The following is a 17,392-nucleotide window of genomic DNA, read 5'->3' as shown; positions in this document are numbered from 1 at the left end:
TTTATAATATTATTATAGTTTCGTATGGGTTTTTCTCAAATTGTCTTTGACATAGTGATTACCTTCCAAAAATATCGGTTATTCTACAAGTTTTTCTAGGTAGGAAATGAAAATCTATCCAAAATTTTGTCCAAAATACTTTCTTTGTGAACTATTTGCAAATATTTACACAGCAGTGCAGGCTGGTTAGTTAATAATATTGTAAAACCAGTTGTGGTTACGCATATGATTTATTTTTTAATACAATTGAAAATAAACAATAGAAAGAGGGAGCAGGATGTTGCTTAAGGAATAGCCGGGGACCCAGTTCGCGTTGGTTAGGACGGTCAACCAGGCATCGTGCGGCCATTGCAGTCCCTCGGAAACAACGGAGAAGACCGAAGGGAAAGGGAGTTCGCCGCAGGCGGGTCCCCAGCTGACGATGCCGTAAACGAAGCCGTTGCAGACGATGGGCCCACCGGAATCCCCTTTGCAGACGTCGCCAGTTTTGCCGACTGCGCAGATCTGAGCGCGCTCACGGAGGTTTAGGACGCAGCGCGTTTTTGGCACGAAGCAGAGCCGAGTCTCGCATTCTTTCCACGGGAGCACAACTACGCCCAGTTTGATCAGCACGTCGGAAGTGTTCTCGTAATCGTCACTACTGTTGAACGTCTGCTGGCCCCAGCCCACAGCCCAGCAGTCCGTCTTATCGGCGAAATTGTATATTATTTCTTTCTGCTGCTCTATATCTGGCGAAACGAGAGGGATCGACTTAAGGGCCGTGCCGTAAAGGAACCGTTGAGCGAGGGTCACCAGACAGTAATCGTACGTCCATCCTATGGCCAACTCGCCGCATTTTTTGTGGATGGTGAGCCTTAGGACCGGCCTCATCTGCCCTTTGCGGAGGTGCACGTCCCCGCCGACTACAACGACTTTCCTGGGAGGTATGGTGTCGAATCTTTGGCCTCGGAACATCCCGCAGCAATGGCAGGCCGTGAGGACGTGAGAAACGTCCAGGATGATCCCACCGCAGAAATGTTTCCTGGGCAATGTGTACTGAAGGCTGACGACGTACGGGAACTCATCCTCCTTGGCCGGTATCCCTCCAACTACCTTCGGCAAAGCGCTTCGGACGTACGGATACAAGGAAATTTCGAACAAGACGATAATAATACATAAACCTTTTCCTGAATAAATCATGGTTTTCTAAATTGAATGTTTCTGAAATTAATATAAAATCATATGAGAATTTAATTTACATCAGTCATCTATTGATGACTAAAACAAGCGTTCAACAGACTCTTTAAAACATATTGGCTAACAACACATAGCACATCGATCGTTATTCGTTTTTCTTGTACCAACATTGCTGGAAATCCCATTCAAGGTCCTTTGAAGCAGCTAGGGCAGAGAAATTATCTTGAGATATTGATTGATTCAATGTGAGAGAGGGTCACTGCTGGATGACTTGTCACGTGTAAAATGGTTGACTTTCATTGGGGCATTTATCTCATTTGCTTGTTGAGTTTAAAAATAGCAGTTGTAAAAATCAACTACAAAAAAAGGTTAATCATAACACAGGTTGGTCAATGTGTAAAGAGGGTTAAATTTATAACAATGTGTATTAGTGACAGGAAAATAGCTTTGTAGATAAACGTCTCCTGTCAAGCTAAATGCATAGTTTTGTATACAACGATCGGGAAAATATCAACTGTGTTGAAAAGGCGTGTAGGATCTCCTCTTCCTTTGGAATCCACCCAGATCGGCTGACAGGTTGAATGGTGATTCAAGTGCTGTTTTAAATTTATCAGCCGGAAAGAGAAGGAACTCAAGATACAATTTACAACGCTTCGGCGGCTTCGTAACTTTAGTTGTATCAAATGATTTCCCCATGAACGGAACAGAATGCCGTTTTTATTAAATTATTATACTTCATAAAGGCAAACATTTCTGATAATGAAAATTACTGTTTTTTAACTCACACGGTATAATTTAATACGTTTATAAAACCAACCTAGACAGAAAGTGATTGGTGCCGTCACGTAAAACGAATAACAAGGTCGGAAAAACGGTAGTTGTCTGGGTGGACATGTCGGGCTGAATGGCAACGAACGTGTAAACAAGACGGTCCAACGTACCGACCTTACGTCGCGATTCGACCATCTAACACTAAACGAGTAATAAAGAATAGTTTGGAGCGGGTCGAGAAGATATTTCGCATCAAGAGCACGGTCGATAGAAGGCCCCCAGAGAGTCTAAAGCGCAGAATGAGCATCTTATCCCAACTCAGATGTGACGAATTCCCGCACACTTACTTTCCGGTCAAAGCCCGTGTATGTGCCTGGCATGTAGAGAAAGGTTTCTCAATGTGTCTCACTTAATTGAATGCCATTCCATGGTTTCATGTGAAGAAGCAAGTAGGAAGTCACGAGATATGACCATTGTGCTCAAGTATGGCTCGAAACTTTTTGTTCCCGAGATTTAGAAGAAATTGGAATATTTCTGTAAATGTAGATTTATTTTACCTCCACGCTCATATCTTGCCGCTTCACATCTCTTTCCATCTTGCCAAGCATCTTTACGCAAATTCAGGCGGCATCTATATTTTCAACCATCGTTCTCGCTAAGCCCAACCGAACATATTCAAATGGCAGTTAAGAATTTTATGTTTCAACGTCGCACATTCCACGGTATGACAGACAAAGGCCTGCCTTCAAAATCCGCCCAACACGTTTAATCGAAACAAACCCCCCCACCAAAGATTTGATTAGGACCTAAATTAACTTCGCAAAATGTGTTAACATGGAGATCCTATTAAATGATAGTTTTGAAAGGCTGAACGCATTCCACAGGAAAAAATGAGAACAGCTCCGCCTTCTGAGGTCACGCGATCAAAATGTTTCCAAAACATTTTCATTTCCGTTTAGTTGTACCAAAGAAAATATTTATAAGAAATAGGGACGAAAATATCAAAAAAGTGATATAGGCCAGCAGGGCCATCATTAATGACCATGTTAATTGTAAGTACAGCAATATAATTAAGTTTAATGAATAGAAACACCCATTTCCAATCAAATACACCTAAATATTTACTTATCAAAAGTACAAACAAATCATTAACGTGGTAAAAATTTTGGTTTTCGATCTCGTGGGTATGCAATAAACAATGTTTTACATATGTTATTGTTCAATTTATGTATACTAACGAGTGGAATTGTGAAATAGGGAACGTTAAATTTTTATCTCCTGTATGATAATTCATTATTTTGTATGTTGATTAAATATATCTTTTGTGAGCTGTAACGACCCCAATAACACGCATGACTGACGAAAAAGGACATATCAAGAGCAAAATATTAAAAATTATACGCTCATATTACTGGCGTTGAAATTTCAATTATCTCAGGTTTTTTTATTTAATTACGTTTATTGTCGATTTATTGTCAGAAATCAAATAAAATGACATTATAAATCTGTATTATTGTGGACGTATAATTTTACATTTCAGATTTCACTATTTAATGGAATTGTTCCAGCCAAAGATATCAAAATGATAATGAAGTAGCTTACATTTGTTATGGTATATATCAAATAAAAAATAAATATATGCTGTAACAAATGTAACTTACTTCATTATTATCTGTACAACTTAGGCTGGAAAAACTCCATTACATAGCGAAATCTGAAATGTGAAATTATACGTTCGCAATAATACAAATTTATATATGTCATTTTATTTTATTCCTGACAATAAATCTTATGATAAATTATATTTTTCTAAGTAGTGTCCTAATTTTTGACTCCGGTTATTATGAATTTTAAACAACAGTATGACAACAGATTGAGTAACGTCATCTCACAAAAAAAAGAGTCTCACAACAATTAATTTGGCGTTAGAAAAAGATCAGGTTGACAGAAATATTGATGTAATAGAAAACCTTAAGAAGAAAAACAAACATCCGGCCCTGTTTCTGGAGTTTAATTTAATCCTTAGATTAAGTTAAAAAATTTAATACGTAAATTTAAAAAATATTCTCCAAACCAGTACGTACAACTATCCTCCTAATTCGCAGAGAAACTATTCCGAGTTAAGCAAAAAGACGGATCCTCCTAACTTTAAGAAATAAAGGATGGTGTTCTCCCGGGGAGCGTCTTTTAGCCAATCTTCTTTCTGCCATATACCAGTGACCAACAGAGAATACAACTTTCAATTAATTGAGGTTTTTAGGTGTGTAAAGACGAAATATTAACAAAAAATCCCATTTCACCAATTTAAATAAACAAAATTGTCAGAGGCGCATTCCAATCGCTCCCATGATCCATCGGGTTCCCTATCGATAGGGCGTTGCAAGAAATTGAAAAAAAAAAAAGGAATTGACTCACCGATTGGTAACAAGAACTTTCACTTTCATGAAGCTCCCAACTCGGAAAGCCCTTTTGTTTTTATTTTCTTGCAACGCCCTATCGATAGGGAACCCGATGGATCATGGGAGCGATTGGAATGCGCCTCTGACAATTTTGTTTATTTAAATTGGTGAAATGGGATTTTTTTAAAAAATATTTGGTCTTTACAGTTAAGATTTAAAAAAGTCAGTGTCAGCAGCGGGATTCGAACTCACGATCTTCGGCTAGATACGCCGCTACTCTACCACTTGAGCTATCGTGACCTCGTGGGGTTGGATGGGAAGTTAGAAGTCACCGCTCTACCGGTAGAAAATAGTATTTGAAGCATCGACCATACTCAAAATATGAGCATCCGGATTGATATGCAAACAAAAGATTGGAAAATTAAAATAAATATTTATAAGGTTACGGTTAGAAGGAGTCCACTTCTTTACATTTCACACAGTGACCAATATTGGGCTATTGTGCAATCTCCAATATTATCAGTGCTCTTAAGGCTTTTCATTAGATCCAAAATCTTTGTTAAGGGTTCCGCTGTGTATCCTTCAGCCCTTGTCTTTTCCTTTCTTAGGAGTAGGAATTTCAGCCTGTTCCTCTGTTTCTTCTTCTTCTCCTGACAATATGCTAGGCAACTTGTTTATGCTGCTCCGAGTTATACTATGCTTCTAGAATATGCAGTGTCGTCAGCAGTCAGAAATCCAAATATAATTCTAGTCGTAACGCGTCGTTTGCTTAGTAGTTCTGCCGTTAGTTTCTGTTATGGACCTTTAATGAATTTTTCTCATGCCTCTATATTGGAATACAATCCCTTTAAACCAAGAACTTATTCTTATCCCACAAAAATAAATATAAGTCGCTACACATTAATGTTACTAACAGAAAAATCACAGAAAGTCCAATCAATATAAATGGAAAAGTGGTACCGACACAAAAAACATTGAAGTATCTAGGTATGACGCTAGTGGGACGGAACTCCTATTTTTCAATCCAGAACAAGTCTCATTATTCATATAACCTCGCTAAAAATAGCGGACGTCTTTTGTGAGGTCACGCGATATGCCCCAAAGCACAGTCTCATAAATAGGGAAAGAAACGTATACACTAACAAATCTCTTTAACTAATTTTGAATAAAAACAGTAATTAAGACCACAAATACAGTCATAAAGCCAATCCACTTGACAAAAACGGCATGAACGACATAATATGCGAATGTTGAGACAAACATTAGATACAATATATACATACATCAGACAGACAAGATGGAAAAAATACATTTACAAACAACATACAAGATCGTTTAGGGACAATGACGGAATATAAAACTACACGACTCACCACCTCACTGAAAAATACACCGTAACACATTTAATTAATGTTTTTTATCGGGTTCGATTAATAAAAAAAAGTAAAAAATATATTCAAAGTAATTTGGTTGTTGATTATGTTCATTGACTCTCTTTTATATATTTTGTTTGTTTTTTTGTTCCTTTTTGTTTTATTTGAAGTATAGAAGCACCTGACGAACTTTGTCGTACGAGTAGCGAATCACCTCGTATAACTGTATGTACTTTTTGTATTGTGATGAGGTGCTTAATATTCTTCTATCGGCCCTCTCACACTACATATTCTCGCCAATAAATACATTCACTTTCGACACAAAAATATCGGTAGTTAATACAACAAAACAACCCTGTTTTCTCCGAAAATCGGAACAGAGCACCCACATACTTGATGCCGTGATCAAGTAAGATTTCGTATTGGGTGGCATTCCATCACGCTCTCTGTACGGAGCCAAAGAGTTGCAAGTTCTTTCAGTTAACTAGGCATTTTTATTAATCACTTATATGTTGATCGTGATTATTTCTTGCGTGTCTCGGCTAAAATTTATAATTATTACTTGCTATCAGTGAACCAAATCTTTTGTAAAAGAACTATCAACGACGAAATTTCTTGAAGTCGTTCCCTATTTATTTGATCGTTTATGATTTTTTCAGTCTAGACTGTTTGTTTTAATTTATTTACAGGTCACAACTACGAGGAGTCATGTTTTAATAAAAAATACATTATATAATCATTGCTATACGAAGTTTTATAACGGGTGATGTTTGTGAATGGAAATAAAGCAATAAAAATCTTGAGAGGGACCAGTCGACCTTAGTACGGGTCTATGACATTAGGCTCTTTTTTGATCACAAGCATGTTCTGGCGATCCGCCAAGCCTCGGTTTAAGGTTAAGGTAACAGAACTCTCGCAGACTCTAAAGCTGCTGACTTAAACTTGATTTTATGATGGTTGGCGAAATGAAAAAAAAATGTTTGTTCGGAAAACATTAGAGAAACGTCGTGGGATTTTGCTTATTATTATTCTGTGGGGGTTGATCGAGGATCATAGTCCCTTTTGTGTACAAACAACTAACCTGCCCGCATTGGACGTGCGTGGGCCGGCCAGAACCAGTTCCGACAACGATCGGTTGATTTTTTGCAATATTTATTTAATTATTGGCTGATTTATAGACCATTCACTTCTGATTTCAAATAATTAAATTTAATTCTCTAATAAGAATTGCTTTTCTTTATAAAAAATATACATGAAATAATCCTCTTTTCCTAGATGGCTAATATCGAAAAACTCTAGATGAAGGTATAGTCTTGAAGAAGAAAGCAAATTTATTTGCTACTGCCAAGCTTTCAACCTATTTTAATTTTTTTATTTAATTTCGACCTAATTAAGTTTTGCACCGGTGTGGCGGTTTGTAATTTCAGACAGTCGCTCAACTGTGATGAAGAGGGCAGAAACGAGATTTAAAAAAAACATATATGACGGGGCGGCATGGCATACGGTCGGTGGTATTGTATCTGTCAGGCTATTTCGGTGCGTAGTTTCTTTCTGAACTCTATAAGGCGAAGGGACCAAAGAGAAACGATTATTTGGAATCCTCTTGTTTACAGTTCCATCTTCATGGAGTTGTGCAATAACCACGCTTACCTGAACAATTTTCTCATCTAGAGGATAAATTTTTCTTCATTGTAGGGGTATATGATTTTTTTATTTTTTTTATTAGCACTTTTTGAAAAGAGTCAGTTTTATTATAAAGTTACAAGAAGGATAGATTAGATAGACTTAAACATTAACATGCTATATATAGTGATGCCAATTTTTTTTACAAGAAAACGCATATCGCAAGGCCTGTTTTAAAGCAAGTTGGCTAAAATCAAAGTATAGTTATCGGATTGATAGATCCGTTCCGTTTCGCTATAATAGCGTAGGGTTGTCTGCAAATGACAACACGCCCGGTTCATAAATTTCAAGGGCAGGAGCAGGCATTTCCAAGTCAGGGGGTGGGATCCTACTCCAGCGCCTGTAGTACGCCAGTGACCCAGTTTAGGCCCCATTTTACTCGTATCGACCCGTTTATATTTGGCAAAAGAGTAACCCGGTTCTTTACCGCGGGCGGCTGTCACCACAATCTGGAGGGGTTTAGTTTAGTCAAAGGCGATTGATTATTAATGATTGAAAGGATGGTATTCGATAAGTTTTTGTACCGCCTTAAATAGGAGCTTGTGAATTGTTAAAATCCAAGACATGTGGGGACGGAAGGTGTATGGCGACCGACACTTCTTGCCAAATAGAAACGATGTTGGGCAGCTTAGGATGACAGTCTATTAAATCGGTTGTTTAGTAGCAATTTCCTACTTTGCCTCCGAACCGTGCTGGATCAATACGACACGAAAATATTTCATTATTTAAATCCAAAACATGCTGTAGAAATGATAGCAGAAGCAGGAAAATATTTGTTTTAAAAATATGACTGCAGTTGAAAGTTTTTCGATATTAGCAGAATTACAAGTATCGATCACTTTTTCACTTACGAACACTGGATCAAGATATGATCTTGAAGAAGATAAATTCCAAGCTTTCGACCTATTTTAATGTCATCGTCATGGCAAAACAAACTTAAATATGTCTACAGATTGACCTTATGCCACCGTGTCATCTGCGGTTTTTTCCTCGTTTCTCCCACTTCATCACAGTTGAGCGACCGTCTGAAATTACAAACCGCCACAGCGATGCAAAACTTTATCATAGAACAAGATGTCCTCGTAAAAAGACTTCGCGTTTAATTTCTATGCCTAAAAATGATAAATGAACGCCTTCGACGTGGAATAAAAGGCAAAAGTGGTTAAATCGATCGACGAAAAATGCAAAGTTGGCTTATACCCGGTTAAAGTTTTGTCCCGATTGGAATAATCTACCATTTCGTGGGTTCGGGCTCGGGAATGTGGTAGATCAGGTGTTCGTTCGTACCAGTAGGAACGGCGCTGGTGAGCCCGGTGGTCTACCAAGTCCATTTGCTTCAACCGCGAGAATTTCAATCACTTCTTGAATTGACGATAAATTAGACGACGTACTTTCTCAATTAAAAATTGTAGAGTACTTTAGATCAAAACCGTAAATTGGTTGAATAATAACTGTAATAATTTCATGAGGACGTCAGTCAAATCCTGACATTTACTCTGGTCCTTTTGCAAACTGATATATAGACAGTATTTCATTTTACCCCACATGTTGGGGTAAAATACATTGATACATACAATACAATGATATTTTTATTTGTAAGTATTTTTTAATCCAATAACGGGTTTTGCTTTATATACAATTTTGTCACAAGAACCTTGTAAATAACGATAAATAATAGGTGATAATCGCAAAAATGATACATTTGACAGGTATCAATGAAAAGAAATTAATGGGGCTGTGTTTAACGAAAAATCAATATACGTCCTACTTTTTAGAAGGATCAGCGCAATAATGTCAGAGATGGTCGACCTGAAACTCTCTCGCTCTCTCTTTTCTCTTTCAGTCTTTCCTATCTCTCTCATATGATTGAAGCCAATTCCGGATTAGTACATTTAGACTTTTCTTCAAAATCGCAAACCAAACAAATGGTTTTTCTGCTGTGCGTTTTCTTTTCCAATAATGTCAAAATATTACGAAATTTTACCCTTCAACGTCATTTGTAATAAAATTACGACAAACAAGCACTAAGATTTTTTTACAATTCGAACAACAATACAATTCCAATGCAAATGATGCAAGTAAAAATAACGCTGAAAGGTTGAATGAATTTGGTGACATTTAGAAAAGTTGAAAACGAATTTTTGGAATGTTTCTCTCCTACAATATACCTTTTATTATTTTGCCATTTGGTCGTTTTTGATCATTTTGGTCAGCCTACCCTCTGGACTTCTTGGTGGTCTGAACCAAAAAGATCGGAATCGAATTCGAGGGGTTCAACACTCCTCAGACCCCCTGAAGAAATCTCACAATAGGATTCTTTTACAATTTCATTATTAGTTTATTTATTTATAAATAACGGACAATGCCGAAAACTAGTAAAAACAGTAGGAATAAAAAAACTATATAACTCTTCAGGATAAAACTTTTTGGCATTTTATCTAGTGCTTTATTAAAAAAAACATCAAAGAAGTTTTAATGTTTTAAGTTTTTTTTAGAATATATATTTGATGTTTGTTGATCGACCTGCAGATAATCTGTAGAGTTTCAATCTTCGTAGGTCATTAGACAGGTGAGGAAAGAATAAGACTAATTGTTGGGTTCACCAAACTTTCGGCAACTTATAGTGCCATCATCAGGGCTTTCCCAAGAGTGCAGAAAACTATTAACATGAAAAACTATTGTAAAAGCGTTTTGGGTTTAAGGTTATGAAGCACATGGCCAGCATACTACATTATAATCATAACAGTCCAACCTGAGGCGACGGTGTTGTCGCTCTCTCTCATTAATTTTAATCCTGTGTACATAGTTTCTGTAAATAGCTATACTTTTAGTCAAAAATACTCTCTGTGATCATAAATGTTACCTGTAAGAAATTGCTAGTCAGAACAAAATTGTTGGACCTTTAGTCATATGGATTTTTTATTAGCGAGATGTCTATTTTCACCATGTAAAATGTAGTATGCTAGCCATGTGCTTCATAACCTTAAACCCAAAACGCTTTTACAATAGGTTTCCATATTAATCGTTTTTTGCACTCTTAGGAAAACCCTGATAATGGCACTATAAGTTGCCGAAAGCTTGGTGAACCCAACAATTAGTCTTCTACTTTCTTCACCTGTCTAATGACCTCTACGAAGATTGAAACTCTACATAGAATATATATTACTTATTATAATATATTTCGCTTTTGATTACGTTTTTGTAAACTTTTTTAAAAACGGTCAGCCTCAGATAGAAAACAACCACATTTTGGCGAAGTTAGTAGACTGTCGATGTGCTATTGAAAAATAGCCCGAACTATTGGGTCGTAAAGTTCAATGCCGGCTTTTGTCTGTTCCGATGAGTGCATCGACCTACGAATGATCTTTTGTTTAGATCGAAGTTATAGTCAACGTAATGAATTAGTACACTGAGAGACAAAAGAATCATCTTTTTTTTCCAGTAAATACTTGCAATCTTTATCATTTTTGTTTCTTGTTGTTCACTGGATACTATTAAAGAAAAACATAAGATATTCCTAAATAAAAAAATTAAATAAATAATTAAACTGAGTAAAACAATTTTACGAAAAATGTTGCTATAGAAACAATGAAAAAAATATTCAATTCAGTATTTTCTTCTCTTGCTTTGATCACCGCTTTCATTCCACGTGGCATTGATTTTTTTGAGGTTTTGAATGTAGTGTTGTGGAATATTTTCATACTCTTCCAACAGCGCCATACTTAATTCCTGCATATTCTCATGCATCACTGGCCGACTTTTTACACTCTTCGACTACTCGTACCAAAGGTGTCCGATAGGGTTTAAGTCGGTACTAATCGAAGCCGTTTCAAGTAATCACTAACGATATGTAGGGCCTTGCATTGTCCTGCATAAATATAAAACCATCGCCAATTGGTGGCATATAAGGAACAACTTCTTCCGATAACACATATTCAATGTATCGCGCAGCTGTTAGGGAACCCACGACGAAGATCAAGTTTGTGCGACCTTCCACAGTATTGCCTGCCCAAACCATAACACCACTGCCTCCATAACTTCTCCGGACTATTACCCTTTGGCTTTTATGTAATTATAACATAATGATGAAATCGACAAAAACATGTTAAACGTTGTATTTTACGTCTCCGATTCTAATTTATTTACGAAGGCGATGTTTACGTGACGTTTGTAAGGTTAACCCCTGTAAAATAAACTAAAGTAATTAACTTTGTAAGTAATTTTTGTGAATTCCTAAAAAAGATCGGAGGCATTGGGAAAATTGTACCAATAATTGATTTTCAAGGGCTCTACGGGGTAGCGGCGAAGGAAATTTCGCTAAAATAATTTTCTAATTCGAAACAAAAGCTGAGATTCCTGTTTGCACTCGGAAAACCCCTGGAAACAAATTTCTGGGCTATTTCTTTTTCTTATATCGCCTCAGAATTTTTTTACGAAATGATAAAAACTGTGATAACTTAGAAACGACTACAACGATCTGCCGGGCAACGATTTAAGGCCTGATAAGCTATATGTAACGGCACAAACGTCGCCTCCGCAAATAAATTACAACCGTATTTATAAAATAAAAAGTTTGAGGTGTTTTATTGATTGCATCTTTATTTTTCTCACTTTTAATTTCATAAAAACCAAAGGTTACAGTCTCAAAGGAAATTCTACTTTCCAAAAGGTAATACGGTGGACATTGGATAAAATCCGTAGGAGTTGTGTTCTTATAAACGGAACAACAGGACACCGGTTAAAAACAACAACTTCGAGCTAATCGAGCCCAAAATTATCTATATTTGTTTACAATAAAAATTCGTATTTATGGGCCTTTGAAGGGAAACGAATCCGAAACTTTTTCTTACAATTTTTTTTTGCCTACTTTACTAGAAGCATGTTTTTGTGTTTGTAACTTTTCATCTAATCTCATGTAATACTACTACATATTATTTTCTAATCCTAGGTAAAATAGCATACTGAATGATATATAATTAACTTGCAATACATGCACAACAAGAAAAGAAAAATATATTTAAAAAACTATGTAATTTACTTTTTTTAATTCTAGGCTCCTATGGCCATTGGCAAGAAAGCTCGGCAACGTGTAGAATATTTTTCGAACTAGTACATATCATATAAAAAAGTTTCATTACAATCGATGAACCCACGTACTTTCCTCGTGGACTACCATTACTGTTTGGGTTAATGTGGTGAAATACATTGGCCAATTATCAAGATTATTGTGTGGAAGAAATTCAAGAGCTATAATCTTTTTCTTACAACAATAATAAATTATAATATCCCCACAAATAGTACTTTATTACAGTGCTGCAAATCCCTATACCAAACTCTAGAACTGAAATAAGACCATCTAAAAACAATGCAAATAAAATTGGGCAGGAAAAGTTGCATTCGCACCCAACTTCCTAAAAAAAAACCAAACAGTTCTTTCCTTTTCCGACTGCTGTCGAACTGGGTAAAATCGAAGTCCACAAAAAATATATATATATTTAAAAAAATTACAGCGATCAAGATTCAATTTGGCCACATTTGACAGGTTAAAATACCAGTTTTGGAATAACCAAGCCCTCTTGAAATTCGGCATCAAATAAACTCACCTAGATATTTTACCCTTATGTTATGAACGCAGAAGCTAGTTATCGCCTTATACTGATTGCAGACAATCATTTCAGCTCCCTGTGAGTTAAGCCAAACGGTCATAGTAATAGAAGATAAGCCGAGTGAAAATAATGCACCCATAATTTTTTATCAACCAGTGTAGTAACTATTTTCCTTCGATGTTTTGATGACAGATTCGTCTTTTGTTTTGTCTAGTGCTCGATATTTTTGACAGAAATGCACATTCAGTTATAAAATAATACATTTTTTTATTACGTCATGTTATGGTCAGATTTGCCGGGTTATTTTCTACACCGAATACTCTTCTGCTTTAAATAAGGCTCGAAATCGTTAGGAAAGGTCAGCTTTTTAACGAGCTTTACTAATAATAAAATTACGGCAGGGTAGCTTAAGAGTTTCCGAACCGTTACAGTTTGATCGCCGGATAAGTTCACCAACTTCTAAAAGTCCAACTGTGCATTGAACAAAGAACGGCGAGACCAGGCGGAGCCAAACCGGTGTCGGTAATGAAATTAGTTGTAAATTACTTCTGCCTTTCGGGTATGAACTGGAAATCGATGAGATGTCGACCCGGGGGTCCAGATTTTTTTTTTTTCAATCATCGCGTGAAATTGCTGCTGAGCTTGTTTTCTCCCTTGGTCCTTTAGATAATAGCATTACTAATAGTTTTGGTTCAAGAAGGGCATTCCCAAGGCCGTGTTTGCCTTGAGGACGAAAATATTTAGAAAAGTCTTCACGTTCCAGTCTCTCAATTTTACAAGGCAAAAACATTTTACCAAGAGAAAACAGATTATGTAGTTTATTACTACATTATTTAAGAAAATTGCGTTGTTTATTAAACTGACCCCCGTAAATAATTTACGATTTAAACATTAAAACACTGTTTAAAAACCGTTCCAGTTTTTAATCAAACGCCCTACCCCAAAACAATCCAAAACCTCTTCCTCATTATTGCCAAATTGGAGATAATTTTTTCCCGAAATAACACACTTCATATCTCAACCGAAAAAATATTGTCAATATAAAACCGATACCAGGCCTGATCAATTACTTCCTAGCAGAATTGTATTTTACTTATGATGAGATGTTGTTTCACCACTCGGTGAAAAATAATTCCTTTAAAAAAAAATTATTATTATGTTATACTCTATAAATTTGCTTGATGGATTGATTATTTATTATGAAACTGACATGGAAAACAGTAGTTTTTAAATAATAATAGTTTACCTTTATGTGCATCAAGATCGTTGATGTATTATATATAGACGTACATTTCACGTACTGCTCCTTTTAGCCTCTATTTAGATCATTTTAATCGTTACAAAAGATTTTTTTTAATATTAAATTACATTTTCAAAAAGCAATGGGGTAGCCAATATATTTGTGGAAAGGCTGACTCGAACTTTTACAGTGTTATTAAATCTTAAAATTTAGAGCCTCTATTTTTGTATTTCTTCAGATCTTTTATATAAAGTAAGTAGGTATTTTTCAGCGTGATGTTACATTCTCGCAAAGCAAGGGGGTTGACCCATATGGCAACGCATCTGGATAGATAAATTCTTTTTATCAATCTTTACTAAAAGTATGATATTTGCCTTGATATTGCATTTTGAATAATTGCTCAAAACAATTTTAAAATATTAAAATAGTATTTTTCATCCTAATGTTGCATTCTAGCTAAGCAAGGGGGTGACCAATATGGCATTACACCTGGATAATGCCTGTCTTCACTTAACATTTAATCCAGTAAATTTAATATAATATATTTGTTTTTATATTAAGTGTTTTTGATAACAAGTTAAAGCTCCCAAAATCATATTCTCAAGCAAGAGCCATTATGGCGCCGTATCGAGATAAAGCCAATAAATAACTAACCTACAGAAATATTATCTAACGGTAATAAATAGTATTTTTATGTTAACGAAAATATTAGAGATGGTTGATAATTGTAGTAAAATTGGCAAATATCTAAAGGGTATAGCAATATGGCGATCATCATTAAAAAAATATATTTTGGAAGGAAAAGACTAACTTTTTTTACACTCACTTTTTCTTTTTTAAATAAACTAAAAAATATGTTATATTCTTTCAAAGCAAGGGGGTGATCAATATGGCGACGAAGCGGTATAAAGCATATACTTATTGAAATGTCACCTAAGGGTATTAAAGCGTATTTTTATATTAACCTTAATATTTATTTATTTAGAAATCGTGAGATGCGGTCAGGTGTGATGTAGGTTTCAGAAAAACATTTTCTTTCTCGTGCCAACGTTTCGATCTTTATTGAGATCATCTTCAGGGCCTGGGATTTACAAACATTGTTTATATATTACAATTACATTTTGGATGTGGAAAAGTGAATTTATACAATGCAAAATATATTTTTTATATATTCAATCAAAGTATTTCTACTCAATCAAAGTGTTTGTCCTTAATATTTAACGTTAGTTGATATGGGTTTATCGATATGGCGCCCGTCCGAAATACTTGCTATTTTAACATTGACGTTTAGTTAAAAATCAACTTTCAACTGCGACATATCATATAAAATCCTGACAGGATTGAAATGAATGAAAATATTTCTAACATTTAATTTCATCTTCTATTAAGTAGTACTTGAAGTACCACAAGCTTGAAGCTTGAAGTACAAACACTTTGAGTCCAAAATTTCTATCGTTGTATAAATTCATTTTTTTTCACATCATACATGTATTTGTATAATTTAAAAAATGTTTGTAAAACCCAGGCCCTGAAGATGATCTCGATAAAGATCGAAACGTTGGCACGATACAGAAAATGTTTTTCTAAACCTACGTCACACCAGACCGCAACTCACGATTCCAAATAATCATTAACTACACGTTTTTATAAGGGAGTGACCAATATGGCATCATACTAGATCAAAAGCCCTATCTGTTATTAAATACGTTTCGGTTTACATACACGCTGTTGCATATGTCGCAATGTGATGAATTAAATTGAATTAAGATTTGGCACTGACTGTTAGGTCTTTTTGGTAGCTTATATCAGGTTTCACGTGTTTGCACATTACATAATGCTACGAATTGAATTGAATAAAAATATGTTTCTGACAGGCAGGTTAGGTTTTTACATGTTTCTTAACATTCAAAAAGTGTATTTTCCGCTAATATATAATTTACTTCATTAAGAGTTATAAAATACTAGAGAAAGAATTTTTTTAAATAGTATGATTTTTACCACGTTGTGACAAGAATATGGCATCATACCAGAGCAAATGCCCTCTTCTATTATTAAGTGCGTTAGGGTTTACGTACTCGCTGTTGAATATGTCATAATATTATGAATTAAATTGATTTGTTTTTTACTGTACTTCATTTTTGGTAGCTTCTATTTGATTTGAAACATTTCATTCTCTGATGGGATTTAAACGTTATTTGCAAGCATGTGCTCTATTTGCACGTGTTCAACCTGATCGAGTTTGTCAAAATTCTCCCTAGTTAAAAATTATATTTTCCGTTTAAGGTCGTATACAACCGACTTGAATGAACAGTATTAAATTCTAGAGGAATATTTTTTAGTTTCAATGAACTATTCGTTCAGCACTTTTGACAAGGGGGGACCAATATGGCGACTGGATAAAAGACCCACCTCACTTTTGGAGGGGATAGGAGGTAAATGTTTCTGTTTACGTGCATGCTGTTGATGTTTATGTTTTGTTATTAATTTTTGGTGAAGCACATTTTCATATGATTGATGCAATGATTGTATATTTGCCGTTTTTAATCAAATTGGATTTTTATGTAACTTATTTTTCAATATTTTATTGTATTTGGATCAAGTAAACAAAGCGACCGTTAGTTTTTTTTGTTGTTTTTTCAACTGTTTTATTTTGATTGACTGACAATTTTTATCAATACGCGATAAACGAATAATAGTGCTAAATGGACACGTGCGTGATAACATTGTAAACAATAGAACTTGCTACTCACACAGAAAGTTAAATCTGTACGTTCACATGTCGAGATCGGGCTCGGCCCGGTCCTCCAACTGTTTTGCTTTGTTGGTGCAGAATCACGTAGCAGAGAATTGACACGCGCGTGTTGCGCGCGGCGGCGAAGGGCGGCAACGCGGTCACGCACTTGCGCGAGGTGTAACAACGACTCCGGCAGAAGCGTACACTGATGAACAGCGAGGAGCGAAGGACCGCCGTGGCCCCCACCAACCCCCCACCAGGCGCCACCCTCCATCGAATTTCTGGGCCGCATTCCATTCATGTACTGACCTCCTCGCCCTTCCACGTTTTGCGCCACTCTCAAGGACTATTTTCGTACCCTCGGTCATCACCCTGTATAGTGCCGACTACATAAAAGGGCTTAGAACGAC

At 35.8% G+C, this 17,392-nt stretch overlaps 2 protein-coding genes across 3 annotated transcripts in view; both read right to left on the bottom strand.

The window, feature by feature from the left end:
• Positions 1 to 17,289, bottom strand: part of LOC106662791 (insulin receptor-like) — a 65,585-nt gene extending 48,296 nt beyond the window's left edge. The window contains exon 1 of one of the 2 annotated variants that reach the window (XM_014387124.1): positions 16,999 to 17,289. In XM_014387124.1, coding sequence (XP_014242610.1) covers positions 16,999 to 17,283 — 285 coding nt within the window. In that variant the 5' untranslated portion in view covers positions 17,284 to 17,289. Of the gene's footprint in view, positions 1 to 14,254; positions 14,314 to 16,998 lie in introns of those variants that run through there. The other variant, XM_024230404.1, reaches the window with a different exon arrangement.
• On the bottom strand, positions 203 to 1,228 carry LOC106662792 (hypodermin-B-like). The gene has a single exon (XM_014387126.2). It carries the CDS (start codon positions 1,177 to 1,179, stop codon positions 238 to 240), a length of 942 nt encoding a protein of 313 aa, XP_014242612.1. The 5' UTR covers positions 1,180 to 1,228; the 3' UTR covers positions 203 to 237.
• Positions 17,290 to 17,392: the final 103 nt, after the last annotated feature.

The sequence above is a fragment of the Cimex lectularius genome, unplaced genomic scaffold, assembly GCF_000648675.2.
Source record: "Cimex lectularius strain Harlan isolate CLEC.00 unplaced genomic scaffold, Clec_2.1 scaffold73, whole genome shotgun sequence".
Taxonomy (NCBI): domain Eukaryota; kingdom Metazoa; phylum Arthropoda; class Insecta; order Hemiptera; family Cimicidae; genus Cimex; species Cimex lectularius.
Note: the sequence above shows the minus strand (reverse complement) of the source record. Positions and strands in the feature narration are given on the sequence as shown.

What these genes read in the sequence shown, in the direction of transcription:
- LOC106662792 (XM_014387126.2), bottom strand. Translation starts at nt 1,179, where the DNA reads ATGATTTATTCAGGAAAAGGTTTATGTATTATTATCGTCTTGTTCGAA.